At 38.8% G+C, this 27,727-nt stretch overlaps 2 protein-coding genes and 1 long non-coding RNA gene across 3 annotated transcripts; all 3 read right to left on the reverse strand.

The window, feature by feature from the left end:
* Window positions 1–254: 254 nt before the first annotated feature.
* Window positions 255–13,895, reverse strand: LOC108894143 (mucin-5B). Its single transcript, XM_051078326.1, has 27 exons — window positions 13,860–13,895; window positions 12,877–12,961; window positions 12,080–12,186; window positions 10,820–11,030; window positions 10,601–10,726; window positions 10,375–10,492; window positions 7,870–8,013; window positions 7,636–7,741; window positions 7,398–7,467; window positions 7,014–7,151; window positions 6,354–6,518; window positions 6,131–6,225; window positions 5,914–6,040; window positions 5,294–5,549; window positions 5,091–5,140; window positions 4,899–5,008; window positions 4,648–4,799; window positions 4,187–4,325; window positions 3,736–3,846; window positions 3,358–3,534; window positions 2,855–3,094; window positions 2,084–2,240; window positions 1,836–1,964; window positions 1,383–1,530; window positions 817–860; window positions 427–642; window positions 255–283 (listed from the first exon to the last, which is right to left on the reverse strand). Exons 1-27 carry the CDS (start codon window positions 13,893–13,895, stop codon window positions 255–257), a joined length of 3,486 nt encoding a protein of 1,161 aa, XP_050934283.1.
* On the reverse strand, window positions 13,750–16,089 carry LOC127143327 (mucin-5AC). The gene is made up of 4 exons (XM_051076134.1): window positions 15,994–16,089; window positions 15,566–15,607; window positions 15,225–15,483; window positions 13,750–14,841 (listed from the first exon to the last, which is right to left on the reverse strand). Exons 1-4 carry the CDS (start codon window positions 16,067–16,069, stop codon window positions 14,721–14,723), a joined length of 498 nt encoding a protein of 165 aa, XP_050932091.1. The 5' UTR covers window positions 16,070–16,089; the 3' UTR covers window positions 13,750–14,720.
* Window positions 16,090–25,981: 9,892 nt separating this feature from the next.
* On the reverse strand, window positions 25,982–27,115 carry LOC127143328 (uncharacterized). Its single transcript, XR_007814645.1, has 3 exons — window positions 27,076–27,115; window positions 26,651–26,774; window positions 25,982–26,316 (listed from the first exon to the last, which is right to left on the reverse strand). It is a non-coding gene; the product is annotated as an uncharacterized LOC127143328 (long non-coding RNA).
* Between the last annotated feature and the right edge of the window lie 612 nt (window positions 27,116–27,727).

A 27,727-nucleotide genomic window follows, 5' to 3' on the forward strand; every position in this document is an offset into this window, starting at 1 on the left:
AGGTTGTGACTGGGCCAGTGGTGACTACTTTAGGTGGTTTTGTTGTCTTACTCACAGTTGTTGTTTCTTCTGATGTGGTTGTTCCAACTGGTTTAGCTGTCGTTCCTGTAGTTGCAGGTATTTTAGTGGTTGTAGTACTAACTGTTGCTCTTGATGTTACAACTGTTGTTTCTGGGCTTGTTGTTGTGACAGCAGGCACTGAGGTCGTAGTTCCAACAAGAGATGTCGTTGTAGCTTGTGATGTGGTTTTTTTTTCAGGTTTGGAAGTAGATCCTGTGGATGTCTCGAACAGTGTTGTAGTAATAACTGTTATAAAAAAACAAAATTAATCAAAATTTATGTATGTATTGCATCTTTGTCCTAAATTGTTTAAGCGTCTTTTTTCATTTGTTTTGTTTAATATGAATGTAGGATTAGTTGCTATGCTGTGTCTATTACCTGTAGTTGGTGTTCCAACTGTGCTGAAAGTAAAGGGGGTTGATGTAGGGCCAGGGGTGGTGGTAGTTAAGCATAGGTGCGTTGTCCTTATTACGGTACCATTGGCCCCACACGTAGCTGTAATACAATGTCCTAGCCCATCTGTGGTGTTGTAGATGGTTTCCCCATATTTGTAGGTTTTTCCATTGACGAAGCATGTACAAGCTGCAGAACAAGAATATCATTCTTTCAGTTTTGTGTGTGTGTGTGTGTGTGTGTGTGTGTTTGTGTGGTAGTTCTAGCAAATGGTTTTCTTTGTTTATTTAATTCTGCAACAGGTTGCCAGTCACTAATTCTTCCCTCACTAAATAGAAATTAAAAAATAATAAATGTACTTACTGTTCACATCGTATCTGCACTCTATTCCAGAAACTGTACAGGAGCTTTGAAAATTAAGGAAATTGCGGTCATTTCTTTGTTCTTTAGCGTTTTAGCTAAAATTAGCATTTTAGATCATTTTCTGGTCAGAAGAAAATAAATTATACCATTAGATTTACATTGCCATCTCTGAGGTAAATGTAAATGTAACATCCATCCATCCATGAGCAAACACAATTATATTTAATGATGTGAAGCAAGAGGTAAATCAGGAGCAGAAAATGACTGACATTCAATTGACACACCAAATACTGCTATGGGTGCTATGGTGTTATGGGTGCTACAGAAAAGAAGATCCGAAAACAATTTTATGTAACTCTTGTTACACAAATACACCAAATGCACTGAAACCCGGGCACTGCAAGATTTTTTTGAGTTTAGCGAAATATTTTGAAATGTGTCCTAGCAATCGAAGTAAGTATACAATCAGTCAATTAAATAACATGTGTGTCTAAATGTTGTATGTGCATCATTGCCTACTGTGTGATAAGTTGCAAGATGAATCATATCAAGTGTATGAGACATACCAAGTGTTACAGTTGTTTGATGGAACCCTATCTCCGATGTTGTAATGGGTGCCTTTGTCATCATAGCAGCCACACTGGTTCCATGCAACACACTTCATGGAGTCTTCATCAAAGTATGGCTGAGTTGAGGGACACTGTGGATAGCAGCCTGCAAAACCATTATAACATTTTAAGTAACCTCAGTGAAGGCACATGTCACAAAATGCTTCATACCCATTTTCACCCACACTGGCAGCAAGCTACCATGCAATTTTGGGCCCAGAATCTTAGCTAAAGACACTTAAACCTAAGGATATATGGACAGTGGGAGCTGGGGATCCATCCACCAACCCTATGATCAGTGGGCAACCTGCTCTACTTCTTGACCCACAGTCTCCCAGTTCCCATTCTTAGGATAAAAATGAAACTAAACAAAAGTAATAATATTCATGCCCAAAGATCTATGTAATGTACCTTCCAGGGCAGTAATGAGGTTGGAACAGTTTCCCGATGGATTTCTACATGTCTTCATGCAGGCAGCTCCACAAGGCTTGTAGTGCCACTCACAACCATCAGGAGCATTATAGTAGTCACAGAAAACAGCTGCAAGACAAAATTAGTACTTCTTAGCTCTTGTCAGAAAAGCCATAAAATGACAAATAAATTGAAATTTTTTGGTTGAAAAGCTCAGATTTTCCTGGCGTAATGAAGGTCAGACTTACGGCACAGCTTTGGAGTTCTCCATTTAACGCAGGCCCCAGCTTCATTGCAAGCTTTGGCATAGGCAGCCACAGCAGTGCAGAGACACTCACAGTCCCCACCCGTGTCACAAGCACAAGAGTCTCTCACACAAGAATCAAAGTATGGACCAGGGTCAACCTTGAATATACAATAATGCAGTGTTTAGTAGAGAAAGGTTGAGGGTAACAAAAGTAAGCAAGGAGCAAAACCAAGGATCACTTAGAGGAAAAGCTGGTGAGAAAAAATAAAACATACATAATTTGCCAAATATTATGGCAGTTAAACACACAGTATGTAATTTCAGCCACTAGGGGTCTCTCAATCAAGACAATAACAAAAGAAGTAGTCTAATAACACTGTGGAGTAGCATGGGATGATGGGAGTTGTTGTCATCGCCACCATTTTTGTCATTGCAGTCAGCTTCTCTCGATAAGAGTTTCTTTGGTGTGAATTGTTCAGGAGTTTTTTATTGGGAGCCAATTTATCTGCAGAGATCTCCCTCTCTCCAAAACAAACACTGAATAAAGCAGTTACATTTGAAAAATCTCCTCAGAGCAACTGCAAGCTGAGATGCTGACTCATGCACAAAGGGGAAATGACGCCTCATTGCTGGAAACATAGTTCTAATCATTCAATCTAATCTCATCATTGAGGAAACATTTCATATTATACCTTTAGAATGAAATTGCTTATGTATGTGTATACATTTATGCATGTATCCATTTGAGTGTGTTTGTTACCAACAAAATTACCTGTGAATGACAGGCCTGGAAGGTGACACTAATGATGATGCTACACTGTTTCTGGGACCAGGCTGCCCGGTAGCGGTTGGATGCACAGGGGTTGCTGACTAGCTGGGCATTGGGGCAGCTGGATGAAACCCTCCAGCTGTTACCAAAGTCTAGCACATCTGCCACTGTCTCCTGGGAGCGCGTGGTGAAGTCGTTCCTAATGTCGCCATCATAGTTTCCACACAGACCACAGACTTGACCCTGTTGGAGAATAACCCAAAAACAGAATTTACTGAGTTTAACTGTCTCCGAATATTCTAGTGTAAGTGTAGGTCTGGCATTTTCATTTGATCCTTTCAGTGTCCAGTTTATGAAGTAAACAGAAAGCCATCATGTTTTGTCAAGTTTGAAATTAACTCTCTTTTGTGTTGATGATGCTACAATAGGCGAAAAAGCTCAGTGAGCTTAACCAAAAACTATACTTTTTTCAAAAGCTTTCAAGCTTTGTAGACTTGACTGTTTACCTGGAACTGTGGGCTGAGTTTAATGAAAAGACTGGTCCTCTGGTCCCACATGAGCACAAGTCCTTGCTTGATTGTCAACACCAGGTAAATTCCCATCTTCTGTATCTGAGTAGGGAACACCTGGCTGCTGCCCTTTACCACCCTGAAATTCTCATCTTTAAGTTGGAATTCATTATCCTGTGTGTCAACATGAAATGAACATGTAGTTATTACAGGTAATCACTTGTTCAAATCATATCTGGAAAGAAAGTGCCTACTAAAGGTACAGATGCAAATTGACAGCATAGCAATATGAAGGTTGCATTCAAAGGTTTATCAATCATAAATTAATAATTGGTACAAGTCTTCATGATGTGTAGGCGTGTTAGGGTTGTTTACCCCCTCAAAGATCTTGATGGTCTTGGAGCAGGAGGTTCCTGTGGTTCCACATGGAACATTCTCTGTGATAATTCTGAAGCTTCCATTGTCCTGACCCGTGCCACAGTAGTCCTGATTATGAAATCAAATAGCAATAGATAGGATTGACTTCAGAACAGTTTTATCAACAAACAAGAAAACCTGAGATGAATCTAAAAAACCTAAAAAAAAAAATAAAAAGCACAAGAACTGTTGGTCCTTCAAGGCTTAATGTGCCCTACTGTTGCGTGAAAAGCTATTCATGCTGTGTGCTGCATGGAATCAGACAATGTTTGTTCACAGCATGATAAAAAGACAACAAATAATTGACTGATTTGTGAGTTGGCTTGGTAACACTGTAAATAGATCCATAAGTTGCTCTTCTATTGCATGTCTGAGAAAGTAGTTGCTAAAGATCTATCTGCTACTTTACCTGGAGGAGTGTGTATTCGCACTCTCCACTGAAGTCAAACCTTTTATCATCAAATGTGATGTAGTGACCGTCACCATAGATGCTACAAACAGCATCACAAAGATTGGTGGTGCATGTGAACTTCCTTCCACTGCAATAGCTGGGGAGACACACAGGAGACAAACTTTCAATCACATGACCTGCCTAGAGCAATTATGAAATTACTGCTAATATGCTGTTAATATGCTGCTCATGATGTTGTGCCTCTCTGTTAATATAATAATATAAAGAGTACAGTCTAGACCTCATCTATATGAAAAGTACCTTGAGATAACTTTTGTTGTGATTCAGCGCTTTATCTTTCTTTTCCTCTCAAGTTTAGAAAGCATATATCTGAAATCACTACAATGCTCAACCTCTGAGAGAGGAATATTTAGTGTGTGTTTCCATATAGGTACATGTACGTAAAACACTGTACAAACCATGTGTTGCAGTCCACAGTAAGTGTCTGTCCAGGCTGGTAAACATTTCCGTTGTGCAGACATGGACAGCTGGTCTCATTGATACAGCCTCCTTGTCCATCTGACACCAATCCATCAGGGCACATGCAGCCTGACATGCAGCCTGTACTAACCTGTATCCCAACCAGAGTGGAGGGCATGAGCATAACAGGGTCTGTGCATGCATGTCTGAAGTGTTTGACTTCTGCAAATGTGTGCTAGTCTATACTTACACAAGCCATGTCCAGAGTGCTACAGCTCTTGTGACACTCAGTCCCAGTGGCACCAAGTTGAGCGGTGGCGCAGTCGAAGTACACCATTGGGGAAACACATGATTGTGAAGCTGGGTAACAAATAATTCAGATGAGCTTTATTGGCATTATACACTTTAAAGGATTTGACCACATCCATTAGTGGAAACCTACATATTAGCTGTGTTCCTCCTGAGCACCTGAGCTCTCCTTGTTTGCAGACACTGTGAGAACAGGTATGAGTGGACATGAAAAACAGAGTTAGTGTCATTAGCTAGCACCTTGAAATCATTCTTTGTTCATAAATGGCATTCCTTAAACCTCAATATAAAGTAGACTGTCGCCTCTGACCCCTTAAAGTTGCACTCAGTAGTTACCATGTGATGCCTTCTCTACTGACAGCCTGTCCAGCAGGAATAATGGTGTCTTTATCATAGCAGGGACAGCTTGAACTGGGCACACAGTGCCCTTCCTCATTCATGTAGGTTCCCTCGGCACAGCCACAGCCATCCACTGCAATGAAGGTGGTCTGGCAGGAGTAGTCATTTTGGCTCAAGGAACGGCAACTACGACCACAGGACGTCATGTTGTAGTCGTACACCGTTCCTTCTGGACATGATACACTGAATTTGCCTGGTGGGAAAGAATTGGGTTTGTGATTAATCAGATTTTTCATGTAGGTAAATTGTAGCAGATGGGCAATAGTGCAAAGCAAAATAGTTGCAAAGTGCAACTGCACCCAGTCCTACAGGTCTCAGATTGCCCCTGTTAACACTTCATTATAGTTGTTCAGTGCTATAGGAACAATTTTGTATTTGCTGCACTTAGTTTTTGTCATGTTTACCTCACTGAATTATTATTGTGTACTGCAGCAATAAACTGATAATTTCATAAATTCTCCTAAAATAAATTTTCTGCTGTTGATGCTGCATGTTACAAACCCAGTTTATCTCTATTACCACAGTAAAACAAAAAAGGTCCTTAGTGTTTTGCTCACCACAGATGGTTGACCTCCAGTCTCTGAGAGGAATTCCTGCCGCTGAACAGGCATGGACGTATGAGGACACTGCTGCGCACATGCAATCCTCACTGTTCTCACAGTTACAGCTGTCATACATGCAGGTCTATGGGAAATCACCGTGGGCACGAACACATCAATAAGGGTAGAGCAATTTAGCTTATTTGTCATTACAGCTTTGTGTGTGCAGACTTACATCTTTGTATGTGCTGGGGCTAATGACAGAGTGGCAGGAAGCAAACACTCCCTGGGGATCTGTTAGTTTGGAGCACCAGTACTGGGCATAACTCTCTGAGAGACAAACATACAGAAATAAAGTGGTTACAAACATCAAATGCCTTAAAATGGTGTGGTTGACTATAAAATGAGGTAGACAAGATGTTATCATGTCATATCATGAGAAGAAAGTCTAGCTGTACCCTTGCTGATGCCCTGGCTACAGGGGTGTCCAAAGCCTGCCGCAATGTCAGGGCAGCTGGCTCTGGTTTTCCACGTGTTGGCGAAAGCTGTGGCAGTGCCCTCCACTAGCCCACTCATTACCCTGAAGTCATCGTTCATTATGTTATTGAAGTTCCCACACAAGCCTGTTGGATGAAAACAACACACATTTAAACAGATCCACAAATGTTTATACATGTGAAGATACATGACAGGTATTACAAACAAATGCCTGAAATAAGGTCTGTGGTTTCACACAACACAATCTCAAGACATTTTCATGTTTTATTCTCCAACATAAAATACATCAGTAAATATCCCACTTGTGATTATTTTTTGCAGTAATCTTAAAACCAATGACAAAATCCCATTGACTTTTTGTCGAGTGAATCAGGGTGATGCTAACTTCCAGGTTGGACCACAAAAATACATTATATGTCAATATGTCAAGTTTGTCTATTGATTGAGCAGTTGCCCAGAGCATCAAGGGACAGATAGACTGACAGAAAGATGGATGTAGATTTCTCAATTTATAGTTAGACCAACTGATTTGTAAACACTAGTAAAAATAAGATTAAGCTACACCTAAAAATGCGGAGGAGGTGTTTTCCAGACACTGAAGCAATAATATGAAGCCATACCAGAGGTGGTTCCAGTGTGCGAAGTGGGTGCTGTCATGAAGACCTGCATCATGGGAGACAGCTGGACCATCACTTGTATGCCTGCTTTGGTACTTATGACAATGTAGAAGGATGATGGTTTGAAGGCACTCAGCTCCGCTGCAGTATACAGAAGATAAAGAAAAACCCAAGTCTTTTTCAAAGAAAGTCACAGAAATGTATATATGACTACTGGGTTTTCTCAATTCTCTTACAAAACTCTTTAAACATGTTCTAATTTTTATTGTGCACTCAAGTAAATAGATTAGAGCCTAACTCATGACTCTAAACTGGGTCTGGGTCTTGTTTTAAAAAAGCATTTTATAGCATGCTGTGTGCTCTTTAACATAATTTTAAGTGACTCACGTGTAAACAGTGGAAGCTGAGAAAGGATGTGGTTCACATAGACCTGCCCAGATGCCTGAATTTTAATAACCTGCCAGTTTGAGGAAAGACACATTTTAGATTACATGAAGCATGAGTCCAACAGTGTTTCCAAACAATTCACAGATTGGAATCAATGCAAAATATTTAAGTTTCTGACTGCATAATGAATAGTTTCTGTGTGTGTGTGTGTGTGTGTGTGTGTGCGCTAGGAGCTTACCATGGAATTGCTGTATAAGGCCAGAGTTACACCTCTTAGGCAAGTCCGACTTTCAGCCATACCACACTTGACCAAATCCACCAGCACAGTGTACAAGGAGTTGTTACTCTGCAAGACACATTGGTATAAAACACATCACCGACTACAAACAGTAACCTGGTTCACTATACACTCAGATATCTATGTTCTTTAAATATCAAATGTACTAGCAGTGTTCCAGGTGGTGATGTCTACTGTACCTTAGCCATAACATAGGAGCAGTCCCCATGGAAGGTGTAGACTTTTCCATCGAAGGTGTGGACATGAGCTCCTCCTTCCACAGAGCAGGTTCCTGGACAGTTCTCCTCCGTACATTTCCAATGACCGCTCTGACACACACTGTAAACACACAGACACACAAAAACTAATGCATTAATCTGATTATGCTACAGTGCTTTGAATTAAAGGGAAACTTATTTTTGCTGGTTGTAATTATAGATGGTCTCATTATTTTAATTTTTTAAAACTGGTTTATTTGTAACATAAAACATTTAAATTCAATTTGAAATCTGTTGCCTTTTTGAAGCATAGAAGGACCCACCTCCCTTTTGCACCCTGAACACAGCATGGAAAGAGTAGTTTAAAAATAAGCTATGAATGAGTAAGGTTCCTCAGGCAAAACGTATCTTTTGGGAATGTTTGTCTTTTGGGGGAAGCCGAACTGAAAACCAGAGAATCCTAAGAGACTGTACAACTTCTTCAAGTGCCAGTGGTTTCAATCAGGTCCAGACCTGGACCAGAGTACAGCTGGCTTCATTTCAGCCAAACCCAATGATTATTCTAACACTGTGGTGAATGCATTTAAATGCACCTTGCTGAATGGGTTGGAGAAACAAAACAAGCAAACAAATAAACAGGGCTGTATATCAGAATTGAACATGATGTTATGAAGTTTACATTTATTTCCTTACGAGTTTTATAATGAATTATACCAAGGCAGGATCCACATTAAAAGTATGACGACGCTGTTTGCACCAAGGTGTCCGTAGCCAGGAATAAAATATTTGCTCCAGGGGAACACATTTACATCTTGAATGTAAATTTCACATCGTTAGTAAAAAAGGTCTAATTTAACACAAAAAAATATCTTTTCCTAAACCTAACCAAACTGCATCTGAAAACTGAACATCATAATGATAAATAAAGAAGAGAAGTCAACATCAGTTTTTATTATCACGGAGAACTCTACATCAACTTTGTCCCTCTTTAGAAATACCTCACCTGCCTACTGATCTGATCCGGCCTTTGGCACTAATTAAATGCCGCACTGCATCAATTTACACTCTCCTGTATGTCGTTTTTGTTGCTTGTTTTTTTAACAAAAACATGCCTGGTGTCTGGTGAAGGTGTCAAAATGTGGAAAGCGTCTCAATTTCCCAATTTGTGTTTTCTGAGCTCAAGACATTTTCAGTTAACGCCAAACTCAGGATTTTTCTTTATATTTATGTGTCTTAAAAAAGGCAATTGCTAACAAGTTAGTTATAACACTAAAACTAACTTTCCAGGAAGCAAGACTTTTGTAGAGGTAAATGCAATGAATGAATTTACCAGTTGGGAGCTTAGTGGGGGAGACGTTGACATCATGTTACCGTGGTGCAGCTGGTTTATAGCCTAACATTAACTTTTTACTTCTAGGGATTGTATTTAGGCTTCAAAGATTGTTAACAGTGGTGCTCATCTATGAGGATTATCTTGCTGAACAAAATGTTTAAGTATCATAAACTTTTTCATTTTACATTTTCTGTAATAATCCAAAACCCAATGAAAAACTCCTATTGGCTTTTTGTCGAGGGAACCAGGGTGATGCTAACTTCTGGGCTGGCCTACCAAAATACATAATCTCTGCACCAGTCTATTGTCCTGTCCTGGCACCCAAGTACCAGCAGGCAAGCTGGCTTTTCTGAATAAACAAGCACTGATTAACAGTTACTTATTAAATGGCTGATATACTCCACATATTTAACCTTCTTCTTTACTGATTGTGAGCTTCTAGTTCTTAGGAATTTATCCACAAGGTGGCTCTCTTCACGCTTCAAGTTTCCTTGTGTTTGTTGATCCTTCCTGTGTACGGACCTTTTGCTTGTTTGCCTGGTTTTGGTGGTTCTACCTGTGTTTTCCCTTTGGAATTTGCCTCCTCACAGTAAGCTTTTTGTTCTTGTTTCTTGTTTGGTAAAATAAATCACTGAACTGCCATAGCCTCATCCTTGTGACTGCATTTGGATCCATCTCCCAACGGCATTTAAAACATGTCAAACACCAGGTAAATTGAGACAAATTGTGATCCTTCTGTCTTTTGTGTGCCATACAACAAAATGACAGCGTTTATCTCAATGTAAACATTCATTGTTCTTGTCTAAGTAGATAAAATTGTGACATTAATGATTTGAACAAACTCTAAATATGAGCAGATTGTTATCAATTACTTAAAATGCAGTTAACACAAGTACAAAAAGTTTTGTGGTCACATATTGTGTGCTAATTCTTCTACCCCATTAATCGCACAAACAAGCTAAAATCCAAATTTTAGAGATGTAATGAGGATTTTTTCTCCAAAAAGTTAAATAAACTGGAATGATATGAATGAACAAACTCTGACTTCATAGGGAAAAAGAAAGCTTATTTATGAATACTTTTACCCAAAGTGGTTTATATTTATCTTTATTTAATGCCTCAGTAAAGGCACCCTTATTCTCAGCTTACCAGGATCTACAGTTGTGAAAGTACGACTCCCCAGACTTGTAGACTTTGTTGTTGTGTAGACATGGACACTGATTCAGTGCAATGCAGCCAGTGTTACCGATATCATCAAAGACCGTCCCTGAGGAGGAGAGAGAAAGCAATGTTTATTGTTTTGTTTTATATCTGTACAAGATTTGATTGTTTACGCTTGCATGTGGCATATATAGTGTAAAATGTGTGTGGGTACCATCAGGACAACTGCAGCCATTGTGGCAGTGGGTGTCACATGTCTGGCTGGCCTGAGGGGTGGAGCAGCTGTCAGGACATGAACTGCTACACTCCAAGAACTCCATGTTGTATGGACATTTCTTATCTGTGGAGACAAACAAACAACGTCACATGTCTGCAATTCAGAGCCACAACACTCACATATGTTTCGTCAACTTTTAGGTATTAGCATCCTTACAGCAAAAAGTTGTGTTCCTCCATTGTTGGGGTTTGCCACCTGCATGGGCGCACTCTCTAGAGAACTCTGAGATCGTTTTGCAGAGAACAGAATCTGTGTTGTCTTTAGAGTTACACATATCAGCCATACAGGCTTTACTGAAGGAATCCACATCCACAAGGTTTTGGCAACTGCTGAAAGGAGCACTGGAGAAAATCTGGTCACAGAATTGCTGAAAAACAGACAAAATAAAAAGAATACAAATACCTGTCATAAAAAAATTATTTTGGAGTTCTAACAGTCTTTAGATATACAGATTATTTGTTTTGCGTTCATACTTTTTCTGATGGGCTAATTTTGATGATACTTATCAAAAAGAGACTCTAATACTTTTAAACAATATGGCCTCTAGTTTCACAGTGATAAAATGTAATGTTATTGTATTATGTTCTTACTCTAATCTTTACAGCTACAGTGTTTGCTATGTCTATTGCATAATTGACTCTGACAGACAACTGACAGACAAATCCAAAAACTTATCTTACTTATCTACCAAACTTTGTCCAGCTAAGTGATACCAGTAACTATATTTTTGGCACATTTTGAATGTTGGGGTGTGGCATTGTTACAAAATAAAAAGTTTGCCATTTTCTTGACAACTGATCATCCAAAAATTCAACACTGCACTTCCTTGGGTCCTAAGCAACACACCTGCCACATCTGAAGTTGATCAGACAAGCAGTTGTCAAAAAAACTGAATGACAGACTGAGAAAAAGACAAATGTTTATCCATTTATTAGTAGGATCCACAACGAGTTAAATATCTGCTTTTCATCAAGTAATCTTTTTGCCCGATCAAAGTTTGGCATCCTACTAATACATCAAGAAATCAACCCCTCATCTGATCAATGTCAGACATGGCAGGAGTAGTGTTATCAGTCTCTGTGTTAGTTGGGTTATTTTTGATTTTCTCGAGAACCCTTTACACTGCACTTATTCGGGTCCTCAGCGATACACTAGCTAAGTTTGAAGTCAACTGTTTGTCAAGATAATTGAAGGACAGAGAGGATGACACAGATTTCTTGATTTATTGATCAAATTATAGTTATCAGGTTTGATTATTCTTTGTTGATGTAGTGTTGAGAAAGGTGTAACAACTGATTAGCCTCCTATCAAACAACAGTGTGGTTGTCAGAATTCATCAGCATCTCAACCTTCACACACACAACTTCACAAGATGTTTAATGTAAATGTGTGAAGTAGTGAAGAGTGAAGTGTTACCTTATCACCACAGCTCACAACAGGGTTTATCTCAGGCTCCTCACAGGTTTCTGTCGGCCCGTCCACCTTGTAGGTCTCAGCGTAATCTGTCACAGACAGTGGAAATCCTACAGAACAACAGAGTTACTGGTCAGTGTGATTATTCAGCCCAAGCGTTAGTTAAAGAAAAACTTGCGATGCAGTTTGTACCACTTTATCAAGTCAAGTCATCTTCAACAGTTTTTTTGTTTTTTTTTTGGTGAACATTAGCCTGAGCTAAACATTCTTGAAGTAGTCACTAGCTCCAGGAACTTGCACTTTGTTTGGGTTTTTGTACCTTATGATTTCATTTTTATATCATCAAATCATAGTAAATGTAATTAGATTCTCTATAGTCTGATGTAAATGGAGTACAAGTTTATAAAGACAGGGTTCATCCACTACATTATACATTAAGTTAAGTAAGGTTGAATCGAGATTTTCAAGGTATGATCAGTAATTTCATGTTAAATACATATTAACCTGGAAGCTCAAAATACTGTTTAGTGAATTTCCTATAAATAAAAGATTATCAGGATATATAAGTGAAGTGTCTAAATGATTGTGTCTTCCAGGTATTGCAACTGTGTGGACAGACTAGATATCTGCATTGTTGTTTTGGTCTCAGTTATAGATGCACTCACTTAGTGATTAGGGTGAGTGCTAATGAATCAATTAAAGAATTAACTTTGATATTAAAGCACTGGTTTCATTAATCACTGTTTAAAGAAAATAACATTGTTATACACACTAAGTCATGTTAATGTGAGGGATATTACCATCTTTCATAAAATCATTGGAAATGCCATCGAAGTTTCCACAGAGTCCACAGGTCTGGTTGTGGTATTTGGTGTCTATTTCAATCTGTGAACACACCCCAAACATACAGGTGGTTATTAGCGTCACATGTAGGTAATTAATCATTTATTGTTCAAAGCAAGGTTTGAAGATTTAAACACATTATTGATAAAAAATATTGAAATATGTCACTCTGTCTGTGCAGTCCATTTGGGAACTTTAGTCAAATTCATGTTACAACTTGTCTGCACTCTGTCTGAGATTATTGTGTGTCTCTGCTGCAGATGACTAGACTGTTGTGACCTAGACTGTAATTCCTTGACCATACTGAGCAGAAGTCTTGATTCTGTCACTTGATAATCCTCTTGCTGGTCATTTGGATATAATGAAAACACTGCATTTTGAGGCTTTTATTGTGTTCTACTGGGTTTCCAGTGCATAAGATCACAACTCTCGTTGTGTGGATCTTTAAATGGTCTGATGTGGTCTGTGGTCTGCCTATTGTCTGTGATCACCAGATCCTATAATACTTTGTGGGCTGGTCTGAGTGGCTTTCCTTCTTTTTATTATTAATGTTGCTGGCCTATCAGCCCTCTCTTTCTTATTGCGGACGTTGACTCTGGTTATTTTTTATCAATAAACAGAATGATTTTGCTGAGTCCAGCAATACTGTAACTGTAAGTGTCACTACTTCAATCACACCCAGTATAATAATCAAGAAATAATCAAGAGGTATTAAGCTATGTAAATGGTTTCCACGCAACCTTAGTAAAAACTAATTATATTTACATGTTTCAGTTGTTAAATCATTCTCTTCAGGAAATCTTTTCATCACATCCATCATCATGAAGCAGTGCATTCAGGCACATGTTTATTTAAAGCAGCTCCATTTACACTGCGGTTTTCAGGCTTGGCTTATTCATATTGTTTGCTTATCACTCCAGGACATATCCCTCAAACTCACCCAGTGACTCACTGCTTTTGTGTAGTCAGCCTTCATCAGTATTTGTCAGGTACTTTCCCTGTTAGCTCAGCCATGAAGTTTTTTTTTGTCTAGTTTGTCTACCTCAAAACAGATCTCAATAAGATTTTTAAGTTAGGTCAGGGGGCTGGGGAGGGGGATAATTTTGCAATGAGAAAATATTTTATTTAACTGCTCATAGTAGAAAGGAATGTATAAATGTTATTGCTCTAGGCCCTGAGGACTTGATACCACCACTCTAAAGGGAGTAGCTCCAAGTCTTTATTTACAGTAAAGCTTGATAGGTATCAGTGGCAATTACATTTGCTCTTCATTCAGACTCTTCTATTAAAAATGCATGGATAGCTGCACACAGCTAATCTTCTTGCCTACCTTTATCAACTTAATTTGTAAGTTTGATGAGCTGAGTGGGACAAATTACACTTAGCAAATGTGACACCTGAATGCAACAATGTGGCTCCTAAATATGATTTTAAATGCTTTTTTAACAACAGTAGAGTTCTGTGGCAAACAGAAATTAGTGCTATCAGACTGTGTCACACAAACAATATTAGTTATAAACATAGATTCATTGTTGGTTTTAGTCTTTTTGTGATAACTAACATCAGCCTTATTCTTTGAACAAGTAAAACGGCTCAAGACTGAGTATGTTTTCTTTGTACACACATGCATACATAACAACTGCCTAAGAAACAGGCTTAAGCAGTTATCAGATAGCATTAGATCCTGTTCCTGAGTTGTTTACGGCAGAGTTGTAACTTTGTCAGTGTGTTTAAAAACCCCATAAAAATACACGTGAACATTAAAAAAACACAGATGTATGTGCATGTGTGAGCATATGTTTCATACATCCAGAGAGTCGTCCATGTTCCAGACAGCTCTGATTCCCAGCTTAGCATTGACACTGATACCAGATGTGGTCCCCTTGATGGTCACCCCAAATGCAACAAATGGCAGAGACACCCTGCAACAAAAGAATAATTTAAGTAATTTTTGAGAAATTTAACTACACCTGGAAAGTGAGAAGAGAGCAGCTGAGGGAAGCAGCTGACCATGGCAGTAATCTCAGACAGTTTCCAACCTTCCCAGAGTGATACAATAGCTGAGGCAAACAGTGATTGGCAACATGAAAACCAGTTATTTATGTATATTTAAACACTATGCCAGAATTCTTGACTTGAAGATATATACCATTTTAGACACAGGTTTGTAGAAAAATTAGACAATCCCAACAATAAAACACATTTTTGACTGTGACTGGTGGTTATCCAATGGATAACCACCAGTCACATTTTTAATAGCGCCACTGGGAGTCACCAAGACAGAAATGGTCTGGACTGAACTTACGTTTTGCCATTGACAACCACTGAGCTGCCAGAGAGCTCCACCACAGAGCCGTCCAGGATCATGACAATGTTGCTGATGGTGGGGATGTTGTTGATTGTCTTGCGCCTCATCTGGATGTTAAAATTTTCATAGTTGCCCTTGCACTGCCAGGTCAGAACATGGTTACAGGTGGAGGCAAGCTGGAAGAAGTCTCCATCAAAGGTTTTCCAGTGATAGTGTCCCCAAGTCGTGCAAACTCGGTCGATGTGGGATGAATTAGCTGTAATGATATTTAACATATTAAAACATCATTTTGAACTGACACAAAGAGTAAATTTAATTTAGGGAATTTGCATAGTTACCTGAATTCAGGCTCACTTTGTTTAGAGAAGGAATGAAGGTCACTGTAGTGAAGAGAAGAAATTGTATATTTTTTTATTTAGAAAAAAACTTTTCCAACAGAAGTGTGTGAAGCTGAAGGGATATGAGTGAAATAATCAAACCCAAGATGCTATAGACTATTTAGTGAAATGGCTTTATTGTAAATCCATTGAGTGATGATTAAAATTTAGAAGAGCATGGAAAATGTCTATAAAACAATATCTCTGGAGTTTCTTGTGATATTTTTGCAAAAAACAGCCAAAAACAAAGGAAATAAAATTATCCAGAGGGTAAAATCTAAACCCAAATAAATTCTCTTCATCGCCCCAAATGAACCTCTGTCTCTTCTCCAGTTTTTTTTTTTTTTTTTTCCTCAGCGAAGCTGTAAGCTTGAGAGGTCATCACTCACCGGTCTGAGTGAGTGAGCCAACCAGCAGTATCAGGTAGATGAGCCATAATGTGGATTGAAGTCCTCTGGTCCCCATGTTGGTTCTGAGGACTGACCCTGTATGAGAGGACTCACCTTTAGGACAAATCCTTTTATAACCTTCCAGTCAAGGTGGAGCTACACAAATTCCTTCAGGTAACAGAGAGGGAGGGAGAGGCTACTCATTCCTACTTCATCCTCAGTATTTTCAATGTGGTTTTCCTGTGACATTTACATGTTAAATAAATGTCTGCTTACAAGGTTACTATTTGTTTGCTCACCAAACATGCCATAACTTCCATCACTGCCCTGAGCAGGTTGCTCATCCTACAGGCCTCTGATGAACTACAGAGGTGACAGGGTGCTTTGATCTCATTATCGATACACAAACCTCTGGCAGCAGCCTTTTAGAGACCAGTGTCAGGATGATGGAACAAGATGGAATAAGCTGGAAAATAATATTGAACATGAGTTAAAAGGCTTGTTAAAATGGAACATGTCTGCATTCACTCAGTTAAAAGTTAAGAAAAGATTGTGGGTTTTTTTTTTGCTTAGTATTAATGCTGACTTAATTAAACTTAGACTTAGACTTAGACTAGACTTTATTGATCCCTTAGGATGACTCCCTCAGGGAAATTAAGTTTCCAGCAGCTTATACAGACAGAAGTAGCACACAGGACAGTTTACAAACTGCAACAGCAACTGCTTGCAAACAGGTATAGAGAATAGAATAAAAAAATAAACAATAAACAGTAAACTTTTAATAGGATAAAAAAAAAAATGCACCGTAAACTCTTAACTAAATATACAAACTACAAATAGAATAAAATAAGAATGAGATGGGATAAATAAATATGGAGAACTGTATATGGCCTGTGGTTAAATTAAATTGCACTGTGACGGAGGATGAGGTTATTGAGTGTCCGGGTGGGTTATTGCACATTAAGTGGCTACCACTCCTTCCCTTCTGTCGCTGTACTCTATCTCCTCCTCCCCCCAAGTGAGGAGTTGTAGAGTGTGATAGCATGATGACAAAGGAGTTCTTGAGTATGTTGGTCCTACACTTGGGCAGGAGCAGTCTTTCACTGAACAGGCTCCTCTGGTTGCTGATGACGGTGTGCAGAGGGTGGCTGGCATTGTCCATAATATCCAGCAGTTTTTCCAGTGTCCTCATCTCTGCCACCGTCACCAGAGAGTCCAGCTTCATGGCAACCACAGAGCTGGCCCACCTGATCAGTTTATCCAGTCTGGATGTGTCCTTCTTGGATATGCTGCCCCCCCCAGCACACCACAGTGTAAAAAAGGACGCTGGCAACCACAGACTGGTAAAACATCCACAGCAGTTTGCTGCAGATGTTGATAGACCGCAGTCTTCTTAGGAAGTACAGCCTGCTTTGTGTCTTCCCATACAGGTGGCTGGTGTGTGTTGTCCAGTCCAGTTTATTATCCAGCCACAGCCCGAGTTATTTGTAGGAGTCCACAGCCTCCACCTCAGCTCCTTCTAACAGGACTGATCGCGGTCTTGGTCTGGACCTCCCAAAGTCAATGACCAGCTCCTTCGTCTTAGAGGTGTTGAGCTGTAGGTGGTTAGTGTGGCACCATGCAGCATAGTCCCCCACCAGTCTCCGATACTCCTCCTCTCTGTCATCCCTGATGCACCCAACGATGGCTGTATCATCGGCGTACTTCTGTAGTACTTAATTAGTACTTACTAGTACTTACTGTAGTACTTAATTCTGTAGTAATTGATTAGTTTGTCAATATTTAACCAACACCACTGTCCTTCCTGAACCTCAATGAACTGTTTTAAGAACAGATTCGAAATATGTTTGGTAAATTATGATATGCACTGTGACAGTTTTAAGGATTTAAAGGAACTGATCCACATTTTATTAATATGGTTTTTTAGTTTCTTGCCAAGTGTTATATGAGAAGACTGATGCTACTCTTATGTTTATAGAGTAAATATGTAACTAGAGCGAGTAGCCAGGTAGCTTAGCTTAACACAAACACTGGAGACAGGGGAACAGTGAGTCTGGATCTGTCCAGAGTCAACAAAATCCTGCTGGGAGTAAATGTGAGGATTCACTGATGTTGTTGGGCACTATAACATAATCAGGGAATGTATGTGTAATATAATACTTAAATAATGACATAAGTGAGGAACCCAAAGAGAGTTTATTATTGCTCAGTTAGGACATAATTGATTATGTGAAGAGTGCAGGGCAGTGGACATGACACATTGCACATGTTATATCACTTCATGTGTCCACTATACAGCCCTAGAAAACACACCAAACATGCTTTACGTTGCTTTGTATAGCCTGAAGATATCAGATATAATTTTTTAGTTTTTGCAGATCCTGAAGGTCTCAAAATGCTATTGTAAAATGGGGTGGTGTTAAATATTTTTTTTTTTTTAAATAATACAGTGCATGGTTAGTATTCAGTCTTGCATTACAATATGCAGTAATTGCACATTGCACAACATGTTCACAATTATTAACCCTGACCAAAGTGCTTTTGTTGCCTAGTCCTAACCATAGACAGGGTTCAGGATTCAAGCCTGGGACTCTGATTTCAGTCCCACACCTTGTACAGAAACCACCACCAAACTCTGAACATAAACTTAGAGTTGATTTTTCATCAAAATTTTGTACTGTATAGACATTATTTCTAAGAGAAAGGATTGCTTTGGGAGAAATGGTACCTATTAATGTAAGATACATTTCTTGTGGTTCAACTTACAGTGTTGTGGAAATACTTAACATTTATAAAAGGCAAACAAAGAAATAAAGTGAAATACAATACACATTGTTATTAAATATTTGCTTTTAATGTATGCGTTAAGTTTCATAATTAAATGAAAAACAGTTAAATGATAATTACTTTGTATAAATAAGAATAACAAATAGTTTTTCACTGTGACATGGGTTTCACAATTTCCCATTTAGTATCTCCCAATATTTGATACAAAGTGTCGTTCAGTTTTCATGCAGAGATGCAAGGGGACTTTTCTTTTTAAGAGGAAGACACATCACATGCCAAAATGCAGACAACAAAAACAAGTCATAGCTTTGTGAGCAGGACCATGGGCAGATCTTATCTGTGACAGATCATTCAATCATTCTCAATACCACTTTAAGGTTAAGGGTCGCGGGGGTGCTGGAACCTATGCCAGACATTGGGCGAGAGGCGGGGGAACACCCTGTATGGATTGCCAATCCATCGCAGGGCCAACATATACAGAAAAAAAACAACCCTTCACATTCATATTCATACCTACAGGCAATTTAGAGTGTGACAGATCATAATGTGAACTTTAAAATTTACAGCAACAGCAATATGACTCATGATGGCTACAATGACAATCAGCCTTTCACATTAAAAAAAAGTTTACTATGGTCCAGCTGGCTGGGGGGAGGCTAATATTTACTCTGTGTGCAGATAAATTTGTTATTAACTGTCTGCAGTTTTAAGGTATGGGTTGTGCTGCAGGAGGCTGTACAGCTATGTAGTATTAGCAGTAAATATCTGGGTGCTGGATAAACTAGTGATGTCATCAAAGTAGATAGCCCCAGAATAGACAGCTATAGTCTCAGCCCTTCAGGCCTTCTGTCACATTCAGGGATCATAATTACAGTTTAATGCTAAAGAAGCCTCACCAGCATATTTGATTTTATTAATAGATATTTACTCTGTAAAAGACAAATGAAACTAACCTTGGGTGTGTTACTGGTTTGTTAAAGGGAGTGGATTGCATGGCTACTGATGCTTTAAGATACATTTAGCTTTTCTCATTTTGCATTAGTGAAAATCTAGTTCTGACATGAGACAATAGGTCTCTAACATTCTTCTCTCGGAGGCTCAGTATCTAATTAATAATGAAATTATTTTCAGAAGGACCACCAGAGCACTGATTAGAAGCAGAGACTGTGGATAAAAAAGCACATCAACCCGGTGTCTGAAAAATGAAGCCAATGCTGAAGTGCCTTAAAACCTGCATTCTTTCTATTGACCAGCAGGAGGTGACTCCACTGATTGCAAAAAGAAGTCATTTTATATTGAAGTCTGAGAGAAAATGGCCCTCATCCTCACTTGATTTATTACCTGAGTAGACATTTTCCTGTTGAGTTTATGGTCTCAATTGCTAGACATGCAGACATGCTCCTGTAAAGAGAGTGATTCATTGGATCCACCATGCCTTAACTGAAGTGTTTGTTGTGGACAGCAACATTTAATAAACATTTGTATTATTTATGTTCTTGATTAAAGTTAACATAGAATGTAATTAATTAGAAATTCTGGCAAAACAAACATCAGTGTGTTCTTCTGTGATTACAATTCTGTGCCATGTTGCTGTTAAATTTCATACCAGATATACAACAGAAAAAACACCAAAATTTGGGTTTCAATTAAGAATCAACTGTGACTATTTAAAAAAATTACAAATAAAATACAGCTGTGGATCAAGATAAGAACCACCCCCTCCCCAATGCTGTCAGATTGGAGGTGGCCGGGCGGGTGCACCCTTCGCCCCTCCCTCTTGTCCAAGCATGATTACTTCTGGTAAAGAAAAAAAAAAAAAAAGATGGCAACGTTCGAATTCCAAACTCGAAGCTTTCAAAGGGAAGTTCTCAAGGCAATGGCAATACGGTAGCCACGCCCATTTTTACCATAAAAATGTTTTCTCTCTAGCATAGTATCCTATGTGTAACTTTTCCCCCGTGTGTGTTTGTGTGTGCACGCGTGTGTGCATATATATACAGTATATATATATATATATATATATATATATATATATTGTGTGTGTGTGTATGTATGTATATATATGTATGACTTACTAAGGGGAACAGCTGTGTAGTTTTTCTATGAATTATTTGAGCAAAAGGCAAACGCAGCAAGAGCAGTCATGCCACAGGAAATAGAATGTGTCCTGACTTGACTGCAGTCTTTTTATGCTCCACCCGAGTAGTTCACGTTTACCATTAAGTCACAGTTAATAAACACAATCTAGGTTTATTAAATTTGCTTGTTGGTAGGTAGGTTTATTAATTGTCTTGTGTGTGTCTTTAAAAAATGGTGGTTCAGACCAGTGTCAAACCATCACAATGTCCTGTTGATCACTGTATTGTGATGCAATAGCCACCATATATCATTGATTTCCCCGTAATTTCCCCGAGGGAGTCATCCCAAAGGGATCAATAAAGTCCGTCTACATTTTGTATCATTAATTAATTTTAATTTCCTGTCATTCCAGTTTTAACAAACAACTGTCACAGCTGCAGGACATGGACAGAACCAGAGCCTTCTGTGATTTAACGTTTCTTGTGGGTGAGTCAAAGTGTTCAGAGCTTCCTCTTAAAACTATAAACAGTTTTATGGGATACCTGTATGAATTATGTGTGTTTGAGTGTGTCTACCAATGCTCTGGGCTAGAAAGGGGAATCTATGTGACCATGCAAGCAAGAATTAGAGCTTGAAATTATTACGAGACATCAAAATCTATATGTTAACAAAAAAAAAAAATGACTTGCAGCTACCAAGCAGTCTGAAGAAACATGTTCTCTTATCTAGTAAGTGGCTCATTAAGTGCATTAGACGTCTCAATATGCAGCAATCCACACCTATCACTCAGCTATGGAAATCAAACACAATATGGCACATTGTTCAGGTGTAAACATGATGTGTTGCTCTAAGGAGGAGAAGGATTGTTAGGCTTGTGTTGATGTCAGAGGCCTGCGTAAATATGCCACAGTGACTCAGAACCCTCAGTCCAGGATATGCATCCTGTGGTGCATCTTTAATAAAGACTCTGCTCTGTTTTACCAACTAGAGTGTTTGTGTTGTGTCATGAAAACTTGCGCTCTGCCACTTGCCATTAACTGCGTTAATATTGAAAATGTCATTTTGTTATGCAATATATTATGAAAGTAATTCAGACTCCTATGTAAAAGTTGAATTCTTGCATGACAAAGTATGAAATGACATCTGTTTGGATGGTATGGTCAGTACTGTCAATTTTTTCACAATAAATTTGACATTCATTTTGTCAAATTGGACTTAATTGTTTTCACTTGGAATCCTTGTTCTTCTTTCAAGAGGGTCACACAGGTGTGAAACAGGAGTCCTGCTTTATCCTAATGAATCTGCTTTTTATTTTTACCCCTGTAGCTACAGATGTGACTGAAAATGTTATTTCCCTTCCACAAGAAAAAATTTGATACTGGCAAAAGTAATTGGCACGCACTATTTTCTATTCCCTATTCAATAGAATGGACATTGCCAGTTCTGGCTCTTTCAGTTACATTTGCCACCAGAATCGGACAGGGTTTTCTTCTCATCCATTTTTAGGTGCTTTTAGATGTATTTTATAACTGAGACAGAGCTCTCTGACGGTGAGTAGATGCCTGTATAATTTTCTTATTTCACATATTAGACTAGAATGAGATAGAGTTAGCTCAAATGTATATTCAACAGGCATATCAAAAGTATTGAAAAACTTCACACACACACACATTCACTGAAATTGATCATAAGTTATGATAAAGTAATGAATGAAAAGTTTTAGATTACATTGTTCACTTACTGGTGTCCATAAAGCAAACAGCACTCAATGCTATGCTATATAATTTCTCCACAAAGACAAAATATACAAACTGTGTAGCCTCCTGGCCGTTGTGTCAGACTCTATTTTTTGCTTGCCACATTGGGTAAGCCGTGTGTGTGTGTTAGTGTTAGTTAGTTAGTGTTTTTGGCTGGCCTGATCCTTTACTGGTGAGCATATCACTTATTTGGCAGTATTTGTGGCAAGAGCCTTTCTCTTTTTTAGCCTCCCCTTCAGTCTGTCTTCACTGACTCTTGGAAAGGAGCAGCAAATGTATTTACTCGCCTTTTATTTTGGTGGGTAACTGTTACTGCTGAGATCCAGTAGCAACAGACTCATTGCTACATTTCTACAAGGCTGTTCATTTTTGGCCCTATGTGACATGATACTGGGTCCCCTAATATGTTCTTAGTTAGTTTTTGTGTATTGTCTCTGATTAAAAAAAATGAATAGGAAATGAATGAATGAATTGGAAATGAATAGGAAAATATAACAAGGGAATGCAAATCCACTGCCTCTTACTGCCTCTAGCCCAGTGACCCTTAAGGATAAGCGGTGTAGCTAATGGATGGATGGATAATTAAGCGGAACTCAGAGGAGCACATGGACTTACTGAGAAGTAAATGTCTTTTATTCTAAAGTCAATCAAGTCTCTCAAGCAAACAGTACCAATAAAATTGCCTATCGAGATATCTGTTTCTATTTCTAGATTTTCATTTGCATTATCAGTGTAAGGTGTCGTGTCAGTCAAATTTTCACATTCATATTGACTTGTTTGCTTTGTCAACCATAAGTAGTGAAACTGTCATAACAGCCATGGGAACTTTTAAATGCACTGTGTAGTGATTCTAGATTAAAAACAAAATGATGGACAGTAAATACACTGCACTACAATGAAGTGATGTCAGACAGTGCCTTGGTCTTTGTGGGATTTATTGCTGATAAGACAATAAATCAGAAATAATAATACTGGCTGGTATATTGAATGGTGCCAGCCCTGTCGTTTACCAGTCTAGTCCTCTAGTTCATTATTAACCTATGATTATTATAAAAGGATGAATTGCTAGTTATTCTTTAAACTTGTTCTGGTTTCTAAATGTACCAACAGGATTCTGGTCTTTTTATGACAATTTATATGTTGATTGGGACTTTTTGATGTTTAAGTCATGTAAGTCTGTGCATTTTGTCTGAAAGATGTTGGATATATTGCTCATATAGATTATATATTACACATAGTAAATTGATATTTTAGTTCCACAAACAGAATCAGTGTCTTCCTGGTGGACCAGGGAGCAGGACCACTGTTATAGGCAGAGGACATTAAAAAAAAAAGGAAGCCTGTTTGGCAAGTGCTGGATAAAAAAAGGTTGTATTTCCCTGTCAAGATATCTCACTCCTTTTCAGTTAATGTGGGAATTGTTGAGTTGTTTACTGATTAAGTCTTTCACAAGACACACTATTACCTGTGCTCTCTAATTGCTTATGTATTTAAATCATGGTGGTGTTGAGAGGCAAGTCACGATAATTTGCTTTCATTGACGTATCTAGTTAGATAAATGTTAAATTAAGTAAACATTCTTGTTTACCAAGACTCCCATGAATACCGGTTCTCTCCACCCATTATCCCATGAAAGAGCTGACTCTGGGATGTGTGTGCTGTGGTACCGCCTTGCCCAAATGCACTGTGTCACTCTGGGAGTGTTTATCTGTGACTCTGTGTGCTGCTTTCTGCCTCCAAGTGCTGTGTTTGGCTGTTCTGTCATCACAGCTTTGGCATGATCTTTCTGTGAGACCTTTATCTCTCATGTCCTGGTCAAATACTCAGGGTTGGGAAGTAAACTGGAAGCAGGATGTGGTCACAGTGATAGACTTCTCACACAATTACTTGATTGATGGGCTTCAGCTGAATGTTAAGTGTTATCCAAGGTCAAGGTGGAGGCAGCAACAACAACACACAGTTAGTTCAATATTGAATTCACCACAAAAGGAGTTACACACACCTGTACAGGTACGCATTGTCAATTGACTTAGTAGGCATTATTTCCTTTCCTCTTCCAGGAGAAGAGGGAATGGTGCCACGTTCTCAGCTGCATTTTGCAAGCTTTGTGCAGGACAGTAAAATCATGGAGTGAAGGGAAGTGGCAACCAGTGAGAGGAAGTGGGAAGATGTGGATGGTGTGCATCTTTTGTTCAGGGGATTTGGTGCAGTTTTTCAGTTGACAGGAGGGTTGAAATGAGATAGAAACCAAGAGATGATTTCTTGAAGGAAAAGGGGAACACCAAAAACAAAAATCTAATATTTTGGTTAAGCTTTTGGAACCAAAGGTGAGTTTGATTGTTTCCAAACCAAGCCAGAAAACCTAAAAAATGTGGTGCCAATTGGGAGAACTTTGAAGGCATTGGTGATATTGGCTTTGGCTAGCTGAGCAATGTTGATGGCATGGTTAATGGTAGAAGGACAACAAAGGGACCAGGGATAAGGACCATCACAGAAAACAGGTGTGGAGGAAATGGCTGCGTGATACATTGCAGCCTATATCATCACAACTTTTACAGGCCATCCTGTTGCACTCATAAAGCACAGTTGGGGAGCTGAGCTGTTCTAGGGAATCAAGATGTGAACATGGATGGAGAAGACGCCAAAGCCACGGATTGCTGACCAAACTGGTCACTTTCAGATGGATTTAGGGGCAACTACAAGTAAAGCTACAATTATGCCAAGCAAAAATGAGCAAACATGAGAACTAACAGGAGAGAAAGAGTTTAGACAAACCAATAAACCTTTGTAGGTTTAGGTAAGTGAATTAGACTGAGGTGTGGTCTCCAGCCCCTCTGCGACCCTTAGGGAAAAGGGTATAGATAATGGATGGATTGATGAGTACTTTAAATAAGAGTAAACATGATCTTTAAAACTTTTAGTGCAGTTTAGATAATCAAAAATACAACTATAAAGTTAAGAAAACTAAAATAAAAAATAAACATGAATGAAATCTTTCATTCTCTTTCTTTCTTAAATTCCATTTATCTGCTTCTAAAGTCCAGTTTAATGTAAGGCAAGAACATCTCAACTAGTTATATACCAAGATGTCATTTAAGTGTGTTTTAATAAAACCTTCTGCCAGAACAGTAATGAAATTAACAATAAACAGGTGAAGCACTAGCTGACAAAACAATCTCTCAGTCATGAATGTATTTTTAAAATGTATGTTTGTTGTGGGGATTTTATTTTATTTGGCTCTAAATGTGGCTCATTTACAGAGGGAAAGGGTTATGCAGTAGGAAACCAGGACAAAAACAGACATGCTCAACCTGCAGCTACAGTATGATTTTTATTAGTGAGATCTTTGGGGATTTACAACCTTATCAAACTAAAACTACATTAGACATAAATAGAGGAATCATGTATGCATATGAAGTTGACACTGATTCAATTACGATTATTCAGTTATGTTCCTACAAGTTCCAGTCCTGGGTTTTTGTCTCATCTTCTGCGTCGACGTGACCTGGGGGTAGGTGGTTCTTTTCTTTGGCCAGGCACAGTGCACTCTGTCTTGAGGCACCCGCAGGCGTCGATGTGGGTGTAGGTGTAGGTGATCTCAGTATTGTCAGGGCAGGAGAGTTGGACCTGCCTTTCAGATGTGGCCACCTCCTGACAGCAAGAGCAGGTGTGCTGCAGGGATCTCATTTTGGTGTTGTAGCTGAGGAGTGGAGAGAAACGGTGGTGTGAAGAAAGAGAAAAGAGGAAGGAGTGGAAAAACAGGAGACGGTGGGGAAATTTGGGAAATTATGAATTATGTTTGTCAAGTCTGAGAAAATAACCCTGTTGATGTTATAGCGATGCCGTCACTATTTATCTCAGTCTTGGGCTTGGTGACCATAAAATTACAGTATGCAATTCCCCTAACATAATCAATGTGATTAATTAATGTGTGAATTTAATGTGATAGAAAAATCATTTGTGAAAGAAAATGTTCAGATATTTACAATTTTTCATGACACTCATGATAAAAAAAAGATGAAAGTGGGACTCACAAGGTGAAGGTACCACAAGCTCCATTACAAGATGTGACGTTCACCCGGTCTTTGGAGTAGCAACCCTGGCTCTCTAGGTACACAGCATTGCTGGACACACTGCATGGATGACCCCTTGGAATACCTGAGGCAGCAAAGCAAAAACATATTGTTAGAAATCCTAATTACTCTGTGGACTCTTCAAATGATGAAGACCATGCTTTGCTTTTTTTTTTGTTTTCTTGGGTCCAAACCATAATGTGTATTCCTCATCATAAGGAATCATGATTAAGTATCAGAACTGACCAAAATGGGTCATTTCATTTTGCATGCAAGGTTAAAAGCTCTAATGGGCATCATTTGGCTTTGTGTAAACCAGAGTGAAAGGACAACGTTGGAGTGTAGATAATATGCAAATATGAAAAAGTAATTGAAGCAATACATACAGACAGGGCAGCATCCATCTGGAGCTATGGTCTCTGTTCCCTGCAGGAGACATATAAATCCATATCAGTGTTCTGTCTCATTTTATAGAGATACACATTGGCCAGTAGGTGGCAGTGTTCCCTCACCACCATCCTGAGACATGAGCATCATGTCATCAGTGAATGTGAGTGTTTTAAGTTCACAAACTGAAGGATTCAAATCTTCCATTATTTAAGAACATACAAATGATAATGTTTTGTGTGTGTGTGTGTGTGTGAGTCTACCGGTATGCATTCATCAGGGTGGAAGGAAGTACAGATGGTTTTGGCTTCAACAGAGATGAACTGATTACCAATCTTCACACACTCATACTTCACACAGGGGCTCCCAGCAGGGGTCCAAATGGTGCCAGGCTAAAGAAAAACATCACAGATTTTTAGACTTCAACGCAGGCCTGTATTAGAGTCACTATCATCTACATATCCACATATACATACATATACAAACCTCTATTGTGTGTGTGGAGTTATTTGACAGAGTGACAATGCACAGTTTCTGGACACACTTTCCACAACACTGGCCAGAGATGGTCTGGTACTCATAACCCTGAGGAGTGAAACAAACACAAACTCAGCATTTAAACAAAATATAATATTTTAAAACCAGCAAAAA

This window comes from Lates calcarifer, linkage group LG2 (assembly GCF_001640805.2).
Source record: "Lates calcarifer isolate ASB-BC8 linkage group LG2, TLL_Latcal_v3, whole genome shotgun sequence".
Classification (NCBI taxonomy): domain Eukaryota; kingdom Metazoa; phylum Chordata; class Actinopteri; family Centropomidae; genus Lates; species Lates calcarifer.